Here is a 25,777-nt window from a genome sequence, read left to right on the forward strand (position 1 = left end):
GCATATGCATACACTCATTAGTTGAATGTAATAATAATTCACTGTATTTGGTCAAATTGAGTTGTTTAAATGAACGTTTTTCCGAAATTATAAAACAGCACTTGAACGCTGCAACACCAATTGAGAACATACAAGTATAGAAAATATAAACAAATAAATTAGACATGAAATAAAAAAGCTTTCTACTGCAGTAATGTTTAGACTGGAGCCTATGGTTGGAGCTTGAAAGGAGGCACAGACACATCTTAATGTCGCCCTCTTCTGGTAGACGTCATTCACTACATCTGTCGCTCAGTTATGACGTTCTTTTCCGGTGTTTTCCAGCATGGTGACCTCCATGGGGCGTAAATACAGCCGGTACTGTTTGCGCTCTTAATGGAGTAAGTGAGATATGAAAGTGTTTCGTGTTATATCGTGGATCTATTTTTGAAGTCGCAGAGACTCATCCAGGACTTCAATCACATTTTAATTCAACGGATGAGATCACAGTTCCGTTTAATTTATAATTTAAGGTCATAATCCGACGTGATGGCTGTGCAAACGCCGTTATCTGGACTTCTGTTTATGCGCAGACTGTTGAGGATCAGCTCATCCACTCACAGACATGTCAGTAACAGGGACATACAGGGAAAACTACACAAACACAGGAGGGTGATCAGAACTTTTTCTACTGCTTCCTTGAAATGCAAAGAGAATGAGGGAGACAACGCAGACTCTTCTTCACCCCGGAGCACCGAGCTGACCCCCAGTCAAGCTCTGATGTTCAGGAAGAGGCGACCCCTGTCCCCCCTGGAGAGGATCAGTGGCATGCTGCCCCAGGACACCCTGAGTCCTGAGGTGTTGCAGCTCAGGGAGCAGAGCAGACAAGACCCTGAAGATGGGACAAGTATCCAGGAATCAGTTACACAAGAAGACACTGGACATGAGTTTATCTCAGGTCCAGAATCCCATCATGCATCAGATGAAGCTGAGGAGCCAAACATTTCTGAAAGTCATTCAAACCCAGCATTTGATGGGGGTGAAAGTTGTCTTTCGGCCTCTCTTCCAGGGGAGAACTTGATTGCATTTGGGGAGCTGCTTGTGGCGGAGTATCGAAGGCAGGGGCAGGTGGAGTTCAGGAAGATGTTCCAGCTGCAGACAGGCACACGGCTGCAGAGCGCCTGGGGGGTCATCATGCACAATGACATAGCCGGACAGCCTGCAGGTTGCTCCTTGAAAACAAACAGGGGGGTGTCACTCTTCATACGTCGAGCAAGTCTAGACGATTATGTGCTGTTCATGAAGAGGGCGCCGGTCATCACATACCCCAAGGTGCAGTATTTGTTTGTGTATTTGTACTTTGTCTCGTTTAAAAAAAAAAAAAAAAATGTAATTACAGATATTGTGTTTGTTGTTTTCCTAGGATGCCGTTACGATGCTCATGATGATGGATGTGAGTGAGGGAGACTGCGTGCTGGAGTCGGGCTCAGGGTCCGGGGCCATGTCTCTGTTCCTGTCCAGAGCAGGTTTGCATTTTTTTTTCTCTTCAAAAGGAGGTTTGCAGATACTCTATTCAGCAAAGACATGTAGTTTAAGTATAACCTCAACATTTAAAAAAAAAAGTTGTGAGTTTGTGTAAAATGCAAAACATGTGTATATGATGATTTGCAAAACATTGACATTTTTTCATTTAATTTTTTTTTTTTTATTTGTTCCGTACAACACACAACAGGAAAAAAAACAAAACGATTCACACTTTATCCCATGTATGGAAAGGAGCAGGGAGAAGAATACATCTTGTTTTGCCTGCCCCTTACTCAAAAAGCAAACAATAAATGTCTGGATGGTCTGTCCAATTACAATCAATGAATGAATATCATGCCAACATAAAGCAAATCTCACAGTTCAGTCTTCACTTCCACAGAAATAAGAAGGAAAACGCACACAAAACACACTAACTGCCTATTTGCCTATGTAAAGGAAAAAGAGCAAAGACAGTGTATGAGGTTTGATCTGTTCATTTGGTTTGCACGTTACAGTCTGCAATTATTATGTTTGAAAACATAGTTAGAGAACTTTCCGTATAAAGAAAACACTGTCCAGCAACGTTTTTTCCCCCAAACCCTAAATCCAGAAGAACGACTCACACACCTCTTACATTGGCTCATCAGTTATCTTCATTAGAAGTGAAGGTGACAGAGGTGGTTGTAACATTTGCTTAATGTATTGTGAAATATCTGTAACTGGGTTTATAATCCACATTATCTTAACGTTTTCTCCAGTCGGCTCCAAGGGTCGCGTGCTGAGTGTGGAGGTCAGAGATGACCACCAAAAAAGAGCCATACTGAACTACAATCGCTGGAGGACAGCGTGGAGTCTGCGGCGAGGGGAGGAGTGGCCTGACAACGTCCAGTTTCTGAGCGCTGACCTCAGCACGGCGTCCTCGCTCCTCGCTGGTCAGGGATTCCACTCGGTCAGTGCCTGTTTTTTTTTTGGTTCTTTTGTTTAAAGATGGTGCTACACAGAGTTAGTTAGTCATTAATGATTTGCTCATTAATCTTCCCGTCTGTTGCAGGTTGCTCTCGACATGAGCAACCCTCAGCTGGTTTTACCCACCGTGATTCCACATCTGCACTCTGGAGCCGTTTGTGCTGTCTACCTCGCCAAGTGCGTACCTCCTTTTGTTTCACCGTCATCTTTCAAATCTGACCTGAGGCGACAGGCTTTATACACTTTAGCCATACAAATATGAAAGCGTCTAACTGTATATATGACATATAATCAGCAAAATCAGCAAAGACATCAGAGATACATCTTGATCTACAGGGATCTTAAAATAAACACAAACAGGAAGTTCCTCACAGGAGCTTTAAAGTTCAATATGACTAAATTAAATTGTCAAAATGTGAACTTTAGCTTGACAGTAATTCATGATTACAAACGATAATAAAAAAAAAGATAATGGTGACATGACAACTGGTGTCGTGATAATGATAACCATGCTTCCACTAGTCTGGGACAACCTAGAGTAAGAATGGTGTTTTCTTTCTTTCTGCAGAAGGGCGAATACACTACATTTGAACTTTGCAACTCAGACAAATGCTCAAGTTTTCAGATCATTTATTAAAAGTTCCAATATCATGTTATCAGGAGGTGTATGGAAAGTATCATGGCAATAGAAAAAGAAGGGAAAGTAAGATAGTTTATCAAAATGTAAAAGTACAAATCTTCCTCTGTTTGTGTTTGGTTCTGGTTTAATATTGAAAATTCAAATGTATGCCCAACAATTCAACTTCCATATAAAATATAACAAGTTTCCTCCTTTCATTTTTTTATCTGCCTCATGCATGTCCTGAAATGTGTCTATAGGGGTTGTATTGTTTTCATGAATCACTTCAGTCAGTGTTTGATTGAGTCAGGGCTGTAGTGTGTTAACCGCCCTGTCTGTTCCTCTGTGACAGTATAACACAGGTCACCGACATGCTGGAAGGGCTTCGATGTTTGAAGCTCCCTGTGCTGTATGAATCTACCATCGAGGTTCCCATCAGGGATTGGTTGGTGGCTCCAGCCCGCCAGAAAGACGGGAGCTACTGCACGAGGAAGGCCCCGATTCAGACTGAAAACCACATGGAGGAGGACGAGGAGACATCACAGGACACAGACAGAGGTGACTGTAACAGCATTATAAACCTTTGTTCTTTGGTCTTATATTTTACTCGGTTGAGAGCTTCCTTCTCAAAGACCTTTTGCTTTATTTTAGAAGAGACCACCACAGAGGAACAGCCGGCCTTCGGGAGTGTTCCTTACATCGCCAGACCTCACCCTTTACAAAAGAGCCACACAGGTCAGATGAGAACATATTTGTTGTGTTGACCGGTCTGGGCCTCGACATCCATTAACAGATTATATTTGATGTTATGAATACATTCTCATTTTGTATTTCTCCTTTTTTTCAGCTTTCCTGGTGAAACTGAGGAAATATGTGCAGTAGCTGTGCTGCCTTTTAAGAACCACAGAGGAAAATAAATGTTTGATTTCAACAACAATTATCTCCTTCCTGTAAATACTCCGTTAGGAAAGTATTGTTTGACCTACTTCTGAAAATTTAAATGACAGAATCAGGCGGCTGATAGTATTCGTCGGGGAGTCCATGGGATGATGGTTAATAAAACTTTAAGAGCATAAATGTGCTTATAATAAACAACCTGAAAAAAGACCAAGTTCAAGCCTTTATTTAAAAACACAAAAGGCACAATTGAACTTTTTAACAGGCTCATTGGCAACATTAGAAAAAACCCACCCTGATAGAATCCCAGCATGTGACAGACAACTAAACATTGGTGGCTAAACTTTGATTCAGCAAAGATATAAATTAATATGTTTCAGATTTTGTGAAGTAGTGCTCTTCAGAAAATCCCAGAGGTGCCTCAGTCTATAAAATATGTATATATATATATATATATATATATATATATATATATATATATATAAATAAATAATTACAAAGAACACTGTATGTAAAACATTTTTTTTTTCAATGTGCCACATGGATCTTATTGCATGTTTCCATCAGTTTATGATGTATGAAATGACATTAGCTCATTCTTACTAAAGAGTAACGTTGCTCTGAATCTGTACAGAGTTAAACACAAAGCTTAGACCTCACAGTAGATGTGGTATTAAAAGAGACCGTAATGCAAAGAACATTTGGGTAAGAACAGCAATGGAGGCTGTAAAACTGCTGAGGTTGTGTGGCGCTCTACTCTTCATTAATCCAGTCCATGGAGGTGTCGTACGAGGATCCACAGGAAGACTCATCCCCTGACAAAGAGGGGGGATGTAGAAACAAGTAGTTTAGTACAAGATAGGTTTGAAATCCTTAGTCTTGTATCATCAGCTACCGACTGAGGTAAACTGTCGACCTGGAAATGACCTTCATCTAAAGCCTTTTTCCTAAATGTACTCCTGAAAATGTCAATACGACTTCAGGACAGGCTGCCCCTGAAATCTTCCTGAGTTGCCTGTTCAAAAGAGTGGATCCTTAAATTATCCCCAGTGGGGAAATTCAAGTGTAAAGTCAGGGTGAAAAGAATGGGCTGTTTGCATTTACACATGCAGCTCAACAGAGTTTTGTGTATGTGTGAAAACACCATAAAAATCAGACTTCACTTCAAATTTAAAGGAAAATAATGTTTTGGGGGCAGTGGTTAGTGCTGGCGCCTCACAGCAAGAAGGTTCCTGGTGTGAGTCCATGTCGGGCAGGGCCTTTCTGTGTGGAGTTTTCATGTTCTCCCTGTGCATGCTAAGGTACTTCGGCATCATCCCACTGTCCAACGACATGCTTGTAATGTTAAAGGGAGAGACTAAAATTGCCATTTAGGTGTGCATGTGAGTGTGCCTGGTTTCTGTCTCTGTATGTCAGCCCTTTGATTGACTGGGGACCAGTCCGGGGTGTACCACGCCTCTCACCCAATGACATATGGAATCAGCTCCACCCCCCAAATGGGATAAGCAGTACAGATAATGGATGGATGGAATATTGAGTGACTTCACTTCTACAGTCATATTAACCCTTATATCCAACAGTGAGGGTTTCATGAGCATGCTCAATCTTTGTTGAACATCACTCTGGGGTCAAATTTAGGCTACATACACATGTAAAGGAGTCCAGAATTTAAAGTCAGTGATACCTTCTGGGAACCTCCTCCGCACAGCAGCAGGAGGAGGATGTTTCATGTCAATCGGCTTCCTGTGACAGGCCCTGGGTGGGGTGATTTCCACATGCTGTGCAGAGATGAATGGCTGTGGAAAGGCAGGGTTTCGCGTTTGTTCAGAAGAACCTCTGCAGGGAAGATCTAACCTGTTGCTTAGTTTACAGAGAGCGCAGTAAACCGGGGAGGCTGACGGGCCACGGGGAAAACGAACTTGGGAATGGTCTCTGTACTGCCGCTGGGCAAATCCATGGTGTTCAGGGCGATTCCGCTGCCACACAGAATGAGAGGGCACAATGGCCATAACCTGAAGCAGAGAGATAGAGTGACAAAGACCAAGAAAATAAACAACAAGAAATAACAGAGGTGGAACTTCTGGCAATACATGTAAGCAATAATTTCAGAATGCAGCAAAAAAAGCCATTTAGCAGTCTCCTAAAGGACTTTCATTGTCTGTACCTCTTCACAGCAGCGCCTGCTGACGGCAGCTCTGTAGTCAATACGAGCCCAAAGTTTGTCTCGCTGCTTGATAAAGCGGGGAAACTGTTTCCTCCAGTTCTTTCCCAGGGCCCAAGGAAAAATCTCATACTTATTCTCCTCCTCATCCTCCTCCATGGTGTTGGCCAGATACCTAGGAACGGAGCACAGAAGACAAATGAATGACTGGAGGATATGTTTTAATCAGAATAAAATGACACTTTAGACTTACAAAGCGATAAATAAATTCTTCCTGGTGTATTCAGCTATAGGGAAGAGGGCCCTTTTGAAATACACAAATGTCATGGCTAGCAGGTACTGTTGAAAAAGGGAGAAACATGAAGTCAGGCAATGAAGCATCACAAGGCTTGAGAGATGTTCTCCTTTCACTAAAACATGAATTACCTTGTCAGTCATTTTGTAGCAACAGTCCATCAACAAAAAGTCCTGGACAAGGTCATCATCTGTAAGAAGACACGGTTATTCAAATTAAATGCCTAATGTTCTAAATGTTTTCAACATTAAGAGTAAGATTAATTAACATGCTTAAAACATGATTTATTGGGGTTTTTTTATATACCAAAAAGTCTGAAGAATGCCGTCATTTCCTGACGCTGGATGACAAGAGTTGGATGCTCAGTGGTTTGTAGTTTGTACTTCTCAAGCCATCGCTGTCCCGGCTGGCTCTTCTCTGGTGGGCCCTGGGCTTCCTGTCCATTTGGTCTTTTCATCTGCAGACTTCTTCTGACTTGAAGAGAGCGTAAACTGCTGGGTTTGACCCGGACAGTTACTGATGGAGGAGTCTGGCACCACTTGTGTGTGTGCTTCATCATGATTCAGTTTAGATCAGTTATAGTGAAGAGGTCTATGATGGGTTCAGAGAGGGGACACTGACAGGTGGTCAGAGGTTAACATTTAACAAATCATATGAAACACACGAGGGTACAATACACACTATCTGTTTTTACCCAGTTAGGCTGAATGACGACATGACGTTAACTTTTAAGATAATTAGCTGACAGCCACCTCGCAAAACAACTGATAGCACCCAGCTCCTTCATGAGAGCAACTTATCCGGGTACTTTGCCCAAACGATGCCGGCCCCGCCCCTTTCTGGGTGAAATCATTCCATCTGAATGAATGGCGGTTAATGGACAAGTTGTATGGAAGCGATTAGTGATCAGAATTCAAATGATAAATTAACTTTCAGAATATAGGTGCATTATTTGACTCAAAAATAAAATGATGATTAAGTTATCTAATTTGAATTTTAGTTTTCAACTTCAAAAATGCACATTCTTTGACTAAATTAAAATGAAGAAAATGACATTTGCTTTATCATTTTCAAAAAATGCCCCGCTAAATCTGTATCATAATTCAAATGAAAAAACTAATTTTAAAATGAAAATGCATTAACAGAAACACGTTTTAATTTTCAGATTATAGGTGCATTATTTGACCTATATTTAAAATGAATATTCAGTCATCCAGTTTGCATTATACTTTTACTCTCTATGTATGCATATTGTATGACATCATTCAAATGAAAACTAAAAGGTCTTTGGCTTTTCGTTTTCAAACTTGCTGTGCTAAAAAGTGATCACAATTCAAACCAACTCGAAAACGAATTGGCAAAGTGGACGACGCAGGAAAGTGACGTCAGACTCCAGCTCCCAGGCAGGTGAACGTAATATTTACAGTCTATGAGGCGAGCGGGCAGAACACGCAGTACGATGGGTGGCGGGGTGAATCTTTAACGCTGATACAAGCTCCAAACTAGTTGTTGCCCTGATTTTGATTCAATTTTGGCCTTGTAGTTGATTATTCTTTTAATAACTACAAAACAATCTCTGAAAGGGAGAGAGAGCTCATACAGTCGGTCGAGAGGGAGAGTGTGTGCCATTATGCACAGAGGATGAGGATGAGAGACACTTTGTGCACAGAGCTGGAGAGATTATTTGAAACAGAAAATTCAATCGATAATCTTTTTTAATGTAACTAAGTTAAGCAGAGAAGAGAGTGATCTATAATCTATCAATAAACCGGTCTTAGGACACGTCTGTGTGACTTTCACGGCGTGCAGATGCTGAGTGACTCTCACGGTCAGAGATAGTGGGCATGGTGTCACACGTGAGACTTGGCAGCTCGGGTTATAAAGCTGCTGCGTCATGCTCGCTGAAAGTTCAGTGTGCGCTGAAAAAAACACTCCGATCACCACCTGCATCACAGTGTGAACTAAAGTCTGCCCTAGTGTTAAAGATTCACCCCGCCACCCATCGTACTGCACGTTCTGCCCACTCGCCTCATAGACTGTAAATATTACGTTCGCCTGCCTGGGATCTGGAGTCTGACGTCACTTTCCTGCGCCGTCCACTTTGCCATTCCGTTTTCGAGTTGGTTTGAATTATGATCACTTTTTAGCACGGCAAGTTTGAAAACGAAAAGCCAAAGACCTTTTAGTTTTCATTTGAATGATGTCATACAATATGCATACATAGAGAGTAAAAGTATAATGCAAACTGGATGACTGAATATTCATTTTAAATATAGGTCAAATAATGCACCTATAATCTGAAAATTAAAACGTGTTTCTGTTACTGTATTTTCATTTTAAAATTAGTTTTTTCATTTGAATTATAATGCAGATTTAGCGGGGCATTTTTTGAAAATGATAGCGCAAATGTCATTTTCTTCTTCGTTTTAATTTAGTCAAAGAATGTGCATTTTTGAAGTTGAAAACTAAAATTCAAATTAGATAAATTAATCATCATTTTATTTTTGAGTCAAATAATACACTCATATTCTGAAAGTTAAAAAGAATTTCTGTTAATGCATTTGAATTTTCAAATTAGCTTTATCATTTGAATTCTGATCACTAATCGCTTCCATAAAGTTGGGGTCATTACCGATTTAAAGTCTTAAAAAATGAAGAAATGACACTTTTTCTTATTGGGTATAAAGTTATTGCCGACCAAGCTCTTTCGTGATAATATAATTTAGCCATAAAACACAGGCCGTTCACACTTCGGCATATTTTAAAAACAGGGTTGAGCTAGCTTAAATTACCTTTTTTAATTATTCATAAATTTATCGGAAATTGACCAATTTCTGTGTTGCTAACTTCTTTATCAGCGACACAGTGAGACAACAATTAACAGCACTAAAAGTTTAAATGTGATGTTATGAAGACTTATAAATTCTTACCATTAAGAAGTCAGATAAACATTAAGTCACTCTTCAGTCTTCTTTGACCTGACGATTGGTGCACGCGCCTCTGGATTCCGCGCCAACCTGCAGGCGGGGACGCGCAGCGCGCAACCGCCGCTCTTCTTCTTTTTCTCCAGCAAGCACAAAACTTCACTCGTCCTATGTCTAATATTTACAGTCTATGGTCCTTTGTGCTGTGGTTATGCTATGGCCTGTATGAGAATAGTAGCCCAACAGGCTATATGCACGCAGGGGTGGTGACGTGGTTCTGGTAAAATCTCAGCCAGCCTCATCATATCCGGTTAATTTCCGGTTTCTGATCGCTTCACTGCTGCTTCTAAAATAAAATAATGTCGGGGAAAAGCTATAAATTTCAACGGACTATTAGTTCTACAGCCGAACATTGTTGTGTGCCATTATGTACTGCATCCAGTAAATACAATTCAGTTTTCACACGTTTCCAAAGGATTTCGAAACAAGACGAAAATGGATTTATGCTATTAGGCGAGGTCACTTCGCGGTTAGCCCCCATACCCGCGTTTGTATGTTCGTGAGCCCCTATCTGAGACAGCAAGAAGATTGTTGAGGAAGGGAGCAGTCCCTGCCTTGTTCGAGTAGAACAATTTTTCTCTTCCACTTTGAAGACAGGCGGGTGTAGGAGAGGAGGGAGAGGAGAAGGACACATCATGTGAGGAGGCAGCTAGCATCACAAATGAGCTCTCGATGAAAACAAGGCCCTAAGAAGTGAGATCGACCAGCTGAGAAGTCCAGACACTTCACTTGAAGGTTTGCAGGCTCAGACAGAGACATACGTTTTTTCACAAGGTAAGATTCCAGCAGAACTGTTAACCTACTTTCCTGGGAGGCAGAGGTGTAAATGTGCAAAACAGTGACAGTGACATTCTAGACAGCTGTTCATGTGCAGATTCAGCATTAGACATCTAAGGTCTGTCTGATTCACTAAAGGTTTGCATGTGTTAAAACGTGTAGCTGATCTACGCATATCTGAATGAGGATTTAAAGTATTTGGCAATGTAGAGGAATAGCAGCTGTCAGAATCCTTTTACATGTAATATTTAATACATATTATTGTGTGTGTAAGAAATCAAGGCTATGGTAATCATATTTTACGGTGGTTTTTATAAAAAAATACAACTATTCAAATTTGAATATTAACATCTAAATTGTGTTATTTAAGGCTTGGATCTTATGACCTCCTCATAGAACCTGCAGTACCATCTATGGTCAGGGTGACACAAGCACAGAGAGGCAACTTCACAGAGTTCACTTTTCCAGCAGTAAGTACTGTTAATAATGAAAATAACAACAATAATTATTTTTCTCCTTTACCAGCCTGACAAAGATCAGTTTTGATAGAAATAAACTGATTTGGGAGAAACTTAATGCAGCTATTCATTTGTTCTGAACAGGCTCACTCCCTGCAGCCCATAGATGAGATGTTCATGTTTTTTAACTATCTTGCACTTGGTTTGAAACAGCGTGACCTTGCTGACCGGTACGGAGTCCACCAGTCCACAGTCAGTCGCATTATAACAACATGGAGCAACTTTCTGTACATTGTGCTTGGGTCAGTGAGGATCTGGATACCAGAGGAGAAAATTAGGGAAACAGAGGGCCAACAGAGTTTAAGGACTACGCAGACACCACAGTCATCCTAGACTGCACAGAGCTGAGGTGCCAGTGTCCAAAATCACCGCTTCTCCAAAGCGAGGTATACTCTGCATACAAGTCCAATTGCACTCTCAAAGGGCTGCTTGGAGTTGCACCTCATGGGGCAGTCACCTTCATCTCTCCGCTGTATGCTGGATCAACCCGAGAGTCTGGAATTCTCTCCCTTTTGAAACCTGGGATGGCTATCATGGTTGACAGAGGTTTTCTTGTTGATGACTTTGTGCCATGTAAAATCTACAGGCCGGCATTTCTCTCTGGCAGATCTCAGATGTCTGCTTCTGAGGTCAGGGAGACACAGGCCATTGCACGTGTCAGGGTGCATGTGGAGCGTCTCATACGCCGAGTGAAGGAACACAAGTTCTTCGAGACAGAGATTCCACTCCGGCTTTTTGGAAACATTAACCAACTTTATTCTGTTGCATGTCTCCTGACAAACTATGAAAATGGGCCTCTTGTTAAGTCTTGGTCCAAGAAGCCAGAGTAGTGTAAATAGCAATTATCTGTATAACATGAAATCTGTTTGGTGTTGTTGAAGTCATTGAATATTGGTTTGTTGAAATACATTCACTTTGGACCCAGATTTCTTTTGCTTACCTTCTTTTCTTTAGAAATTACATTTATACATGAAACAACATGCTATTGATCACATTGTATTGCAGAACATACATTTTATACATGAAACACTCCCATGCTATTGATCACATTGTATTGCAGAACATACATTCTCACAAGTGTAAAACATTTCATTTTTAAGCACAATGGACACATTATAACCAAATAATTAACGTAGTGCAAAACAACAACATACATTTAAAATTGAATCCATCATGGAGAACACACTGCTGATGCCTTTGCTTCCTACTGAGCATTTTTGCTTGGCAGTCTAATTTCAGTCTAGCTATATAAGGAAGTGGGTAGGTACACATAGAAAAAGAAAAGGTCAATTTTTTCTTTGATTGTTTTTGTGGTTTCCTTGTCTTGGGGAATTCTCTGGATAAACATGTCTTCCTGTGTATAGACAACAAAGTCACACCAGTCTAAACCGGAAATCAGCATCTGGCCCTGGATTTGCCAAAAGTAAGGATGGGACTTTCTGAGTGTGTGTGTGCCCTCACTGATCTTTATATAAGGGCAGTCCACATTGGGCATTTAATTTCTAGGAGGCCAAAGACTGGTTGCCCCTGTGGGTCATAGACAATACCATCAGGTGATGATCCCATCCATGGTGCGTCGGGGTGGATGAGGAACCCACAAGGGTAGTGGTTCACATCCCTTGCTCTGCAGTACTCCTCTACAGCTGCAGGCTCCATTTCAAACCCCCTCCTCATGTCTGCTGTCTGATGGCTGGGTCTCAGTAGCCTTTTAACAAGATTTACAGCAGAGCTGTGACAGATCTCTCTAAATTTCTCAATTGGTGCCACTCAATGCAGGAGCTCTGCTCTTTTGTACTTGATTCAATTTTATGTGCTGTTTCTAAGGATGTTTCCAATGACAGAAGGGGCATCTGTGTGTGGACAGGTTTTTGGCACTCTTTTTGTTGGCATGTGGTAAGATAATACACTTCCTTCTTGCACTTTTCCAAATGCAGAGTCAACCAGACGAACATTGTTGCCTATTGCCATAGTTGTTATTAATGGAGCCACATCACTGGGAAGTCCATGGTTCACTTCATCCACCTTCAGTGTGGAGAGTTCAGGCAGTGGGGAACTGACTCCCTTATACAAGTTGCTCCTATGGAAAAGACAAATAATTATTTGCTTATTCATTTATTTTCTATCTACCTATGTATTCATTTATTTAAAAAGGTCTTTACCCTAACTATACCGAACACTGCATAAAGGCACACAACACTTCTGCTAAAATAATGTGAACTCTGTGTTGGACAAGAGCTACGCCTTTTTTTTTTTAACTGCTACCTCATGTCTATGTATATGTTGGTAATGTGCATGTTTTGATCTTGTGTGGGTAAGTATGTGTGTCTGTGTATGACTTTTAACTCAAATGTTTTCACAAATGATAATAATTACAGAAACAATCATGACAAAAAATATATAAATAATAATAACCTGACTCCCTGTGTAAGTCTTCTTTCCTTGGGTCTGGCTGAAAGGATGACCATTTCATTTACAGGACCAGGTTTAACACCTTGCAGTTAGACAAATTTTTTTTATTTTTTCCAAAAACAAGGACAAATAACTTTACATAACCTCACAGTATGTCATAAAGTTAGCATACCATGGTTCTTGGTTTATGCCACTGCTGTTCTGTCTCTGTGCAGCTGTGCACTGGGGGGACAGTGGTGATGTTGAGCTGAGAATAGTGTGCAGGCTGGTATAATAGTGCTGCCACATGGTTGCACAAGGCTACACCAGCCACACAGGTACAATGGCAGCTTTGTAGCTGCACAGGACAGGTATCCCTTAGTGCAATCCGGGAAAATACACAAATTTGTTACAATGTTGTACAACACATACTGTACTTGCTGCAAGTGCGGTTTAACTTTAAAGAATACTTAATACAGTGAAAATGTGTTATAGAAGGAACAATTATAGAAAAGGGAAGGTAATAACTAAATACATTTCATAAGCAATTAATGATTATCCGTTTTTTTTTTGTTTTGGTTCAACAGGTGATAATTCATTTCTGCTAATTGCCTCACTTTAGAAAACACTGTTTGTCTCGTGCCACATTATCCTGATGAAGATCTTATGGATGGAGATGTTTCTCTGTTTTAAATAAAGTTGCTCATTTGGAGCTGAGCAGTGTGCTGACCTTTCTCTTTATTCTGGTTGATTCATTAACTGAAACAGATGATTCAACATTTCATCTTTGTCACAACATGACCTTTTCCTCTGGAGACACCCTCAGGGCAAAAAAAAATCACATCTTCTTTAAACATGACATTTTAAACATTGAAGTGTTTATTTAACATTTGCTGTCCAACATTTCTGTTTGTGTTAAAACGACTCATTTGTTTTTAGACTCCTCTAAATGACAATAAAGCTCTCAGTTTGCTCTCCTTACTAAAGTGTTGATAATGTGTCTGATGTGATTCCTGTCTGTTCAAACAGACTCCAGAGAGCCCACAGTTTCTGAAACAGTTCAACTACATCACCTTTAATGTAACCTTTAAGTGATTTATTATTGTAGAAGCTTTGTGTTAACCCAACATCAGTGAGGCTGAAGGATCTCACAGAACACAGGATCATTTCACATGTCTAAGTTTTTGGTTTATTTGATTGAATTTAAAATCAGATTGAAGTTCACAGTAGAAAGTCTGGAGCTGGCGGTGCTTCAGTGTGTTTAGAGGACTGCTGTGGTGCTGGAGCGTCCTCACATCAAACTGGCTGTGTGATGTCATCTCTCTGTGTTTTTTTTCTTACGTTGTCTCTCAGGAGCTCCAGGAGAACCAAAGACGCATGAGGAGTCCTTCACTGTGAGATCAGAAACATTATCATGAGTACAGATTATTCTCTTGGTCTCATGTCAGTGTCTACCATTTTCACAGATGTAGAAGAAATCCTTAAAAATGCAGCTTACTTCAGTAGTGGACTGAAACACAGGAACATTCTCTTCTCTCCATGTCATGGTCAGTCATCTCTCTCATCTCGTCAGGAGGAAGATTTCATCTTTGTTGTCAAGGAAACGTCTGGATGTTCTTCAGGAGCCTCAGTCTCTGTATGAAGAGTCAACAGACAAATAATTATTGGCATGAAAAATAATCTTCAAACTATGAAATTAGTAATGGTATCTGAAAATACAAAAGTAGTGTCAGTGAGAAGCTTTTGTTCCCGCGGTATGACCTTAGGTGACCCGGTGACAAAAGAGTCTATTAGACGATAACTCTTTAAAATGTTGCAATAGAGATATTTGTCAGGTGTTCAATGAAGTCTGTTCTTGATCACTTTGTTTTTTTAAACTTTAAACTCACATTTTTTTATCAACAGTGAATAATGAGACACATCAGGATTCTTTGACTTAAAAAAAAGTGGTAAAATTAAATTAGAACACAACGAGCAGCAAGTTTACACAAACACATGCATTACGGTCTCTATGAAAGAAACATTATATTGATGACTCACCTTTGTTTTCAAGCTATCAGTCATAGTAAAGAAAACAGGAATACATCACCACTCGGCTGTGCTCCTTTCGGCGTTTCTGTGAATACTTATCAAACCTTGTCATCCTCTCCTTCCTCCTATCCGTGCGGCTCCTGAGCGGGTCTGTAAAGTCTGGATGCTACAATATATAATTTATTAAGTTTACACAACATAGAAATATTCTCTAGAGACTGAAACATGATAATGTAGATTTGTTAATGTTAGAAGAGAGGTAGGTTGTTGTTTTAATAAACATTATGTTTCATCTAACATTTTATCACTCACTTTATCTCTCCTTAATCCACTGTGCTGAAACAGCCTGGGTTAGAAATTGTCAGTAAATATGCATTCCTTTGCTAAACAACAGATTCAGCTAGTAAATGGACTGAATAGCCTACTGTATGGAATAATTGGTTTCTTCTAAAAGTGACACATGACCTGACACTTGTTCAGATGAAAGAGCCTGAAAGGCCACAGGTTAACGATTGAGTAAATCCATTCTTACCTATTCTGAGTCACTGACTCCACATGTCAAACACTTGTACTTACTTTTTTTATCCATATGAAATATGTGTCTGTAGTTCACCTCTAGAAGCTGTTGAGCTGATCTCCAGGCTCTTGTGTTTGATAAATAAAGACCCCCCCCCCCCCCCTTGACCAGTGTGGTTCTGGTTCCTGTTTGAGGTTTCTTCCTGTTTCTGCAGCTTCCCTTTAGTTTTCTTCTTCTCTCTCCCTGTGCGCTCCAGTCACTGCTCATTCAGTAAGAGTCTCTAGTGCTGTGACCAGGGAGATCAAATCCATCTGAAGACACTACCAGGACTACATCTGTCCTCTCCAGCCCCGCCAGACGCAAAGGCTATGCACGGGGGGGTCGACAGCCCCGCCAGACGCAAAGGCTACCTGGAGTCTTACAGGCCCAGCCAGACGCTAAGACCCGCCCTCAGGATCAAAGAAAGAAAAGTCCACCCAGCCGCCGTGCAGAAAAAAAAGTGGAGATGTTGCAGATATGCCCCCGGTGCAAGACGCTACCACGGGGGTCTTCAGCCCTGCCAGACGTGAGAGCTGTCCCTGGAATCACTGGTCCATCCAGACGCAGAGGCCGGTCATCAGTGGAAGAAGAAAGAGTTACTGCAGCATCCTTTGGAGAGAAACCTGTGGTGTGAGGAAGAGAGAACAGATAGAATTAGTAAGTGGAGTTAGTCCGAGTCGCTGTCATCAGACGACCTAGGTCCCCTGGCATCAGCCCACTCCTCCTCCTCCTCTGAGTCGCTGTCATCAGACGACCTAGGTCCCCTGGCATCAGCCCACTCCTCCTCCTCCTCCTCCTCCTCCTCCTCCTCGCTGTCATCGGACGTCCTCGGTCTCCTGGCATCAGCCCCCTCCTCCTGCTCCTCCTCGCTGTCCTCCCTCTTCCTCTTCCTGGAGGAGCCAGAAGTTGAGGGCGATGCAGGATCTTCTTCCAGAGAGTCGTCCACCTCGGTCAGGGGCCCCAGGGTCTCAGGTTCCAGCTGAGGGATCTGAAACTCAGGATCAGAAGCAGGAGCATCAGCAGGAGCATCAGCAGGAGGAGGAGCAACATAAACAGGAAAATAAACGTAAGCAAGAGGGGCAGCAAAGTGAGCACAGGGATGAGCAGGATAAACTGCATACGCAGGAGCATAAACTAGAGCATAAGCAGGAGCATTAGCAGCAGCAGGAGCATTAGCAGCAGCATAAGCAGGAGCATTAGCAGCAGCATAAGCAGGAGCATTAGCAGCAGCATAAGGAGGAGCATTAGCAGCAGCATAAGCAGGAGCATTAGCAGAAGCATAAGGAGGAGCATTAGCAGCAGCATAAGGAGGAGCATTAGCAGGGTCAGCAGGAGGAATTTGGGCAGCAGGACCTTCTTGCAGCAGAGGAGGAGAGGGAGGTCTGACATCATTCAGCTCCTCCTCTCTCTCCCCTCTCCTGCCGTCAGGACGATCAAACCTGTCAGGAGCATCTCCGTCGTCTCCCTGAGGCTCGGCCACCTGAAGCACCTCCTCGTCCACCAGAGCAGCCACCTCCATCTCCTCTTCATCTGTGTGAACACAAAGCAGGATGTGTTTAGAGACAAATTCAGTGAGTCTACTTTAAATGAGGAGATCCCATGATATAAACAGCCTTAACATGTACTGTCTTCTGAACAATAACATCCTCATTTATAAACCTGTGAGCACCATCATCATCCCACTTACCATCCACATCATATCTGTCAGGCTCGGCCACCTGAGGCTCCTCCTCCTCCTCCTCCTCATCGTCCAGACCCACGACGTCGATCTCCTCCTCCTCCTCCTCGTCAGCAGGGGGCGCTGGAGGATCGTCCATGATCTCTCCAGGCCTCTCAGCGACGGGACGCTCGATGAAGTTGTTCAGATGTCCACCTGAGGGTGAGAGAGTTTGAAAGAAGTCACAACCTGCACTATGCTGAGAAGTTACGGTATAAATAAAGAATTTGACATGAAACTGAGGTCAATAAGCAACTTTTGTCTATGTCCACAGATCAAATTCTTCAGTATGCTTTCACAGAACATTCACAGATTGAACTATTATCACATCGACCTCAAATAAACCATCAAAATTAGAGTATACTGTTGATAAACAGATATTTCAATCTCCAACATTTCTTACCAAGCTTTTAGCCTGGTGCTTGATTTAATGACATTGTTGTTTCATTTATCTAAAACTGAACAGCAAGACAAAGTAACTATTGTTTAGATGCTAGGATAGCTATGACAGAAATATTTTAAATTAAGAAAAGTTCAAAAGTCAAATATGTCTTAACTCTACTTGAGTTCACATGCATTAACATTCAACTATTGGACTTTTTTGAATATATGACAGTGTTATGACGCCTTGGAAAGTACCAATTGTTTGACAAAAAAACATCTCAGTTTAAAATTGGGAACTATTTCTATTATTCAATTCTATTAAACATGAATTCAATCCATTTAAGTTTAAAAGACAAAGAACTGAAATTGTATTTAATTGTCAGAAATATTCAGTGATAAAAGCCGTGTTAAAAAGCTAAAAGTTTCAAAAATCAAACTCATGTATCCACACAGACGTCCATTTGTTTACATCTGCACGTGCTGACGTTCTGACGTCAGCTCTCTAAAATTCCACCGTCTCCATGGTGATCAAGAAAAACTAATTTTAAGCATTTTACGAAAAATAGCCCAGTCGCCATCTTTATAACCAAAACTTTATATTAAATTTAGAATAATTCATGCCATCAAATCAAAATAACAAAGTTTTCAAATCCCTACATCAGTGTTAAACACATTATAAACATTTCCCGGCAGAATATTGACTTTCCCACCATCTCATATTCATTTTACACATAAAAACGAATCTGTGAGAGGTTTTCAAACTTCTAACACTCAGTTTGACAAAGTGTCGATCTTTACTTTAAACAATTGCATTAATTCAGCATTAAACTTGTACTGAACATTGTTTTAAATGATTTTATGGATATAAATGAGCATAATGAAACATAATGTGAGAGTAAAAGATGTCTTACCACCGTAGTAGTGCAGCAACAACCTGTATCTGGCCTGCAGGTACTCCTCCATCAAGTGTCCTGAGGTTGTTCACTTTAAAAATTTAACTTTTCTCCTCGGGTGAAGTTCTCCAACAAAATGTTCTCCAACAAAAGTTTTTTTTTAGGTGATCAGTTCTCCAAAAGTTCAGCTTCCAGCAGAGAGACTTTGCATCGGGTCAACTCGTGTCAAGTCCAAAAGCGAAAGACAAATGTCAAAAGAGCTGAAGCTCTGAAATCACCTGGTTCACGTCACCGTTCCGTTTCCATGGCAACGACTGACGTACGTCACGTGCGTGCGTGTTAGTGAGATTGTGTACAGTAAATGGATAATAAGAATATAACACTTGTGTTTAAATACTAGGCCTATATGTATTTGTTTTTTCATTGTCTCTAGACACTCTGTGACACCTGAGTGTGTCTGTATAAACCAAAGGGCAACCTCCGGTCTCGAAAAATGAAGCCAATGCGGAAGTACAAAAAACTGCAGTTTCTCGAGGTTCCGCTTGAGGCTGGCTGCAGAAGCGCCGGAAGTGCCATAAGCCCACAGCCAAAAAAGCCCGTTTTTACCACAGGAATTAACATGTTTACTGGTTCAAAAAACGAGATATATCTGATAAATTGACGGCCCCTTCTCCTCACACAATTTTTTATAACTCATCGGATTTTATTCTATTAAGGAAAACGGCTATGCCCATATAAGGGTTGTGGCAGATTTGATTGACAGCTCTGCGCGCTGCATCTGTCTGTCAGGTCAGCAGGTCAGGAGGCTAACAGCCTCTGATTTCTCCTCTTTTTTACTTCGTTTGGAGAGTTTGTTTAACACATATCTGACAACATACATGGCTTGCTGTGCGGTTAACAGACCATCCAAGAAGTTGATGCTTCAGTTTTTTTCGGTAAGTGATATAGTAGTGTTATATTTACTGCATATTCATGTGTCGGTATTTAGATTTACGGACCTAGCTTGTTTAGCGTTAGCTTGTAAACCAGTCGGCTAACTGTACTCAGTGTAGTCCATTATTTACAGTCAATGGTTTAGAAATGTTTGTTGTTAAGATGTTGTTGTTGAACATAATGAGTTTGTGTGATGTTAGAAGCTAAAGGTTCACCTCGGTGGTTAACCGCAGACTGTAAATATGGTTATCTGACGTTATGATGAATGTTATACTCCACGTAAATGTGGACATTAAAAAACAAACTTTGTGTAGTAATTATCCGTCAGTAACATAAACTTAACTCAACTGAACCTAATATGCTGTGTAGGTTATACAGGATGACATTAACGTTACATGGTTGATATAGTGTCTTAACATTTGTGCAAACTGTTACCAAATTAAAAAAAAAAAAACTTTGTGTGAGTTCAGGTAAATTTAATATGGTTATTAATATAGTTCTTAATCATTACAGATGCTCTTCCACAGAATACAGCAGTAGAAATATAAAATATAAATTACATATAGAATGAAAATAAGATATAAAGCAATAAGTACAAGACATAGTTTGAAGAATACAGCCATGTACTGAGCTCATGTTAATAACAGATGAGCTACTGTATGTTCTGTACTAAAGCACAGAGAGTTGGGACCTGTTAATGATTTAAATAATTCAGGTTATATTTGTTTCATGTTAAGATGAAGTACTATCCACAATAAACTGCTAAATTTTTTCCTGTGGAATATCATTGTGCAAGTGAGTGAGAGCTGAAAATATCATGATTACAATAACGTTTATCTTCTTAACTTTGAATAGATGTTGATTACCTGAATACTGTACCTTTGTTGTCTGGGTAGTACACTGTTGAATTTAGAAATGTGCTCTTACACACAGATGAATACAGAAAAATAGATGAGAACAAACAAATTGATTTAATGAATAACTGATATTTTCTCTCTTTCTTTTCCATCCTGAAGACCCCGCACTAAAAGTCCATGTTCTCCTGGATCCATGTCACATGCTCGAGCTTCTTCAGAATGACTTTTCAACAGTCGAAGTTCTGGTGAGAGAAGATGGCCAGCAGATAAGACGGCAGTACATCATCCACAGGCTTCAGGAGGAGGAGGAGGGTTTGCACCTTGGAAGACTGTATTCATGCTGTTCAAATAAAAATAGATCTCCTCCAAACAACTTGCATTCAAACCATTTTCTTCCCATTTTCTTCCCATTTGTCCAGTTTAGATGAGAGAAGTTGATATTATGTGATATTGATCTGGGAAGACTACATTTCTAAATCATTTTAACTGTGTTTTTATTCACAAGTTATTGATCTTATTTACTCTCCATGTATCTTGATTTAAGAATGGGGCTGTGTTTAAGGGCAAATTTTGCAATGACTCTGTTCCATCCCATTTTCAGAAATGAACTACATTAGTATTTGGTAAAAAAAAATGTCAATAGAATAAAAAGTTGTGTAAAAGTAGACTTCCTTCCCTTAGCTATTGAGTTGAGCATTAATGCACATTTTAGTCTTGTCATTTCAAATCTGAAATGTGTACTCATAAGTAGAGACAAAGGAGTGCATTTATATAGACATATTTATTTAATCTGAAAAACTACATTCAAAAAGCCTGTTTTTACAGCAGAGATTAACATGTTTACAGCTTGGTACAAAACAAACAAATAGGTGTGATTAGCTCATGTCTCGATCGACACACACTGTACGGGGGTCGTTTGATTTAATGAAGGATTAGAGTTATTCACAATAAGGCGTGTAGCTGACCAGCTTGACAGGCGGGTACGGTGTAACGGTTTGTCAAGAGGCTTAAAACACGCCTCAGCTCTCAGCCTGTGGATGACATCACTCAGGCCATCCGGGGGAGACCTCCCTCGCAGCGAGCTGTTGAAGAGAAGCAACTGAAGTCCACCCCAGAAGAACCAACAAATGCAGATGTTGTTGAGGCTCAGGTTTCTTCCTCTGTCTCTGCAGCTCTCTGGGCACCTCGACGGACAAGTCACCAATAATCCACACTGTGTCTATAGGAGAAATACAAAGGTGTTCAATTAATGCCTCAGACAAGACAAAATGTACAGTTAACTACATGTGACAGCTCAGGGTGTTTTTTTGTTATTAGCCACATCTGCAGGAATAATATTGAACAAGGTAGCTGCAATAATAATATATGCCAGTCTTAAACACTATTTTTTCTAATACTTAAAGTTTTTGGTGTGAAGCTGACACTGTCCACAGACTCCATGACTTCACGGGGTTCTATAGAAAACAAATATCTTATAATAAATACTAAATATTTATTTTTCAATCGTCATGTTCACCTCATCGTTGTTGACATCAGTAAATATAAGACACAGACATTCCTCTTTTTGTCAGAACAGTAACATGAACTGTATGCTTTGTAATATTGATTTCTTCTGGATGTTTCATATTTATTTACAGTTTATGGATAAAACTTTTCTAATGTATTTCTCTGCTAACACTGACAAAGTCTAACTGCTCTGACAAATAACTAATAACCATAATTGTATATTTAAAAAAGTGTAGTTTTAAGACTTTAATTAAATATTTGGGTTGAAGATAATTAGTTTTAACTGTGTTGTAGAAAAGTTAAATGTTAACTTACTGTTTATAGAGATAACTCAGGACGAGCAGGAATAGGGGATGATGTGAAGTGGACCGCTAACGTCGCGCTGAATGGGCGGAGTTAAGTCCCGCCGGTCCCGCCTTACTGCTGTGGCTAGGTTGATCCGAAGTTAGGTTGAGACTGCAAATCCAATATGGACTGGATTGGACTCATTTGCTGGGTCAGGGTTCGTCCAGTAATATTTACAGTCTATGCTATAAACACAACATGGTAACTTTATTAATTCATGCTCACGAATTTATAAATAAAATGCAGATCACAGACTGCAGAGGTCTCTGTGCTATATTTCATATGGGATTAGGATACAGTCTAATGGATAGACCTGTGTTATAGTAAACTGTAAGTAAACTGTGTAGGGCTGTTTGAACAATTACTGTTTCTGTTTACACAATTTTAAAAGATTTTGTCAATACATTCATCAGCTGCCAAAACAGAATATTAGCTGGTTTTTTTTAGTGCACTATGCATGATTTTACACAAGGCCTAAATATGTCCTACCTTAAGGATCTCATGTAGCCTAGATATGAGCTGTTACAGGCTACAGAAACCAAGTTTAAAAGGTGATATAATAAAATGCTAAATATTCTCTTTAAAACAATTCCCAATAAAATCAGTTCACATGGGCTAGATTACCCATTTTTTGTACCTTTGTGTTGCTGCTATACGATTTTATTCGACTAAAATCATTTTGTAAACAGTTTTTTGTGTGCTTGTGTGGGCACTCACTCTTTGTGTTCATTGAGAGTGGTGAGAGAATCCTCTCACTGCAGTCAGGTGTGTGTTTAACTGATTGACTTTGATTAAGTCCAGGTGTGAGGAGCTTTTATATACTTTGAGTGTCCAGTGCGCTGAACTGACTCATTATCTCACATTCAGAGGTAGTGAGAGGTTCTCCCTGCCTTTTTGTCTGTGTGTGTAAATCTATAAACACCAACAAAACACTTGCAGTAACACAGAAAACATCACTTGGCGAGTAAAAGATACAACTTTCCCTGATTTTACGGAAAAAAACAAAAAAACAAATGTATTAGTTTTATTAAATTTACACCTGAAACACTCAGAAGAGAGCAAGCTGTGCTGATGAAAAGAGCAGTTCATTTAAAGTAACCTGGTTCATTTGCTTCACCTGCTGCTCACTGTCTCACCTGAGGTGTGGGTGTGAGCAAGTGGTGACTTAACTTTATTCCACAAACTCTCTGAGCTTCCTCAGCTTTGAAAAACGCTGGTCAGCTCCCACCACAAATAGAAACGTGTTGATGGTCAAATAGCTCGTTGTTTATGTGCTTTGGTTACAGACTGTACGGCTTCGATGACTTGATGAGTGTTCACCAACCCCTCGCTGCTCTTAAGCTCCTCCCCCTTCTTAAAGTTTGGTCACTTCTGGTTCCAAAAAAAATTAAACATGGCATTGGCCAAAGGTCGAGGTAATTAGATTTTTATCAAACCATTTTCTTGTATTTTGTTTTATGCATGCTCTTTTATAGTCATCTATTGTTTTAAGTTGTTCCTCTTATTCTTAAATTTTTGTATATTTTTTCTTGTTGGGTCTTTATTCTTTAAGTACTCTGTTACACAGATTTTTACAAGTAAACTTAAAAAAGAAGACAAACTGTAAACAGTAATATGGTGAAGTCCCAGAGGTTCCTCATATCACAGTCAGTGTTATTTCGCCACAAGTTTAAATTCCTGGACCCGTATTCACAAACATTTTGAGAATCCTCTCAGAGTTCATAACTTGAAAATCACAGCAAGGATTTTTACTGAGTGAGAAAACAAGTCCATCATAGAATCTAGTCAGACATTGCATGATTTATAAACACTAAAATTACATCTGTGTGATTAATCATACAACATACTTATTAAGTATACAGCCTACAAGATGTTTGAAATCACATATCAGCATGTGAAGAGTCTTAATTAGTGATTAGATACACCTGTGGAGGTAACCACATGTAGAGAAACTCAACATGTATGTCTCACTTTGTACTGAAAAAAGTCAGATGATTGAAATGTCTGCATGAATATTTGTTTTCTGTTCCTCAGCTTGAGAAACTCTTCTTCCTAACAGTTTTACACCTTCGGAGCTCTCTTAAGTACGACGGAGAATTAGGGCCACGTTAAATTATTATTTCTTTAAATTAACGAGTTCGAGACCAGCCTGCAAAAAATTATGAAAGTAGAACTCTTACAGCCTTTTCCTCTGTAGACAACTTCCTCTAAGTCAGTGTGGTTCTTTCTTCAGTTTCTTGCAGTATTTTTACAGGGTGAAGATGATGATGTGCCAAAAGCATGTGTAGTTTCATATCTGCATAAGTAAAGCCCCAACACATCTATTTGTGTCTGTTATCGGTCTCATGTGCAGAGACAGTTTGTGTCCTGTTCATCATTTTACAGATAAACAAGATCTTCCAAGTTGAAGTGAAAACTTCTCTTGAACTGTTTTTACCGACGACACAAAGAAGTAGTCTATTTCCTTATTAGTGAAACCTTTAGGACAAGATGCTGCTGCTCTTCTGATATAGACTAAAATAACCACTTTATTCTTTAAGAGTTCTACTTTCATCATTTTCGCGCACACTGGTCTCAAACTCGTTAATTTACAACTTTAATCTCATAAATGTAATATATATATTTTTTTTAATGTGGCCCTAATCCTCCATTGTACTTAAGTGCTAAGATGCTTTCATCAAAAGATCCAGGCCTGTATTCACAAACATTCTGAGGATCCTCTCAGAGCTCCTGATTTAGCTTTAAAAATCCCAGCAAGGAGTTTTAGGGTGTGTTCGAATTGTCCCTCCTATCTCCTTTACCTTAACCCCGGGGAAACGTCATGAGGTTAAGGAAAGATGTTAGGAGAATTCATAAAGGACTTAGGGAAAGGCGATCTCGTTGCTCTGACAATCCGACGGGCTGGCGGAGGTTAATGACGTGGGTCCGTCGTGTTGAAACTACAATGTTCAGAAAATGGACTACTAAAAGCACATCTAAAAAACGTTCCCCTGTGTCTTCTTACCGGTGAAATAAAAGCAATATAGACTACCAGGCTACAAGTAACAAAAGTGAAACCATCACCTTCCTGTCCACTCAGAAATCAACATCAAAATAAGTATGAAATTAATTGTTACATTTATGCAACACAAGAATGTACAACTGAAGAAATGCACAAAACATAATGTGGCTCAAAATGTCTCTGATCCCTTTTTACCTGAAAGACAGGGTGATGTTTTTTATGGTGATTATAATCTGATTATATGGCTTTGCATAATATCTTAAGAACCACAACACAAATCAGAAAAGACTGATATCTAGACTTGATGTTGCTATGACTGATACAGGCTGTGCATGTATAATGTGACAAAATAGTTGATTCCCAAAAGAAATATCGATCAGGTAATCCATGGGCCAACACTACCACACTCAATGGATAGCCAATAACAATCTACCCAGCTGTGTGGT

General features: G+C 40.0%; 2 protein-coding genes and 3 long non-coding RNA genes across 6 annotated transcripts in view; 3 read left to right on the top strand and 2 right to left on the bottom strand.

The window, feature by feature from the left end:
- Nucleotides 1–13,136, top strand: part of LOC132993048 (uncharacterized) — a 54,417-nt gene extending 41,281 nt beyond the window's left edge. Inside the window, exon 2 of the long non-coding RNA XR_009676420.1 lies at nt 12,763–13,136. This is a non-coding gene — a long non-coding RNA (uncharacterized LOC132993048). The remainder of the gene's footprint in view (nt 1–12,762) is intronic.
- Nucleotides 276–4,025, top strand: trmt61b (tRNA methyltransferase 61B). Of its 2 annotated transcripts, none has more exons than XM_061063244.1 (7): nt 276–1,311; nt 1,403–1,505; nt 2,262–2,452; nt 2,555–2,646; nt 3,441–3,646; nt 3,743–3,823; nt 3,936–4,025. In XM_061063244.1, exons 1-7 carry the CDS (start codon nt 529–531, stop codon nt 3,968–3,970), a joined length of 1,491 nt encoding a protein of 496 aa, XP_060919227.1. In that variant the 5' UTR covers nt 276–528; the 3' UTR covers nt 3,971–4,025. The 2 variants fall into 2 exon arrangements, with proteins under 2 accessions (XP_060919227.1, XP_060919225.1); XM_061063242.1 differs by having other exon boundaries at nt 278–1,311; nt 3,740–3,823.
- Nucleotides 4,429–7,099, bottom strand: spdya (speedy/RINGO cell cycle regulator family member A). The gene is made up of 6 exons (XM_061063245.1): nt 6,748–7,099; nt 6,573–6,631; nt 6,400–6,485; nt 6,150–6,321; nt 5,670–5,997; nt 4,429–4,800 (listed from the first exon to the last, which is right to left on the bottom strand). Exons 1-6 carry the CDS (start codon nt 6,998–7,000, stop codon nt 4,739–4,741), a joined length of 960 nt encoding a protein of 319 aa, XP_060919228.1. The 5' UTR covers nt 7,001–7,099; the 3' UTR covers nt 4,429–4,738.
- Nucleotides 13,137–19,333: 6,197 nt separating the features above from the next.
- Nucleotides 19,334–20,852, top strand: LOC132993461 (uncharacterized). The gene is made up of 2 exons (XR_009676475.1): nt 19,334–19,624; nt 20,639–20,852. It is a non-coding gene; the product is annotated as an uncharacterized LOC132993461 (long non-coding RNA).
- Nucleotides 20,853–21,241: 389 nt separating this feature from the next.
- LOC132993462 (uncharacterized) lies at nt 21,242–22,343 on the bottom strand. The gene is made up of 2 exons (XR_009676476.1): nt 22,301–22,343; nt 21,242–21,698 (listed from the first exon to the last, which is right to left on the bottom strand). It is a non-coding gene; the product is annotated as an uncharacterized LOC132993462 (long non-coding RNA).
- Between the last annotated feature and the right edge of the window lie 3,434 nt (nt 22,344–25,777).

The sequence above is a fragment of the Labrus mixtus genome, chromosome 18, assembly GCF_963584025.1.
Source record: "Labrus mixtus chromosome 18, fLabMix1.1, whole genome shotgun sequence".
In the NCBI taxonomy this organism is placed as follows: domain Eukaryota; kingdom Metazoa; phylum Chordata; class Actinopteri; order Labriformes; family Labridae; genus Labrus; species Labrus mixtus.

Coding starts and splice junctions, on each gene's coding strand:
- trmt61b (XM_061063242.1), top strand. CDS start 529: ATGGCTGTGCAAACGCCGTTATCTGGACTTCTGTTTATGCGCAGACTG. Junction 2,453..2,554: donor CTGGTCAGGGATTCCACTCG/GTCAGTGCCTGT, acceptor CGTCTGTTGCAG/GTTGCTCTCGACATGAGCAA. Junction 3,647..3,739: donor ATCACAGGACACAGACAGAG/GTGACTGTAACA, acceptor GCTTTATTTTAG/AAGAGACCACCACAGAGGAA.
- spdya (XM_061063245.1), bottom strand. CDS start 7,000: ATGATGAAGCACACACACAAGTGGTGCCAGACTCCTCCATCAGTAACT. Junction 6,322..6,399: donor AAGAATTTATTTATCGCTTT/GTAAGTCTAAAG, acceptor CTCCGTTCCTAG/GTATCTGGCCAACACCATGG. Junction 5,998..6,149: donor GCAGGCGCTGCTGTGAAGAG/GTACAGACAATG, acceptor TCTCTGCTTCAG/GTTATGGCCATTGTGCCCTC.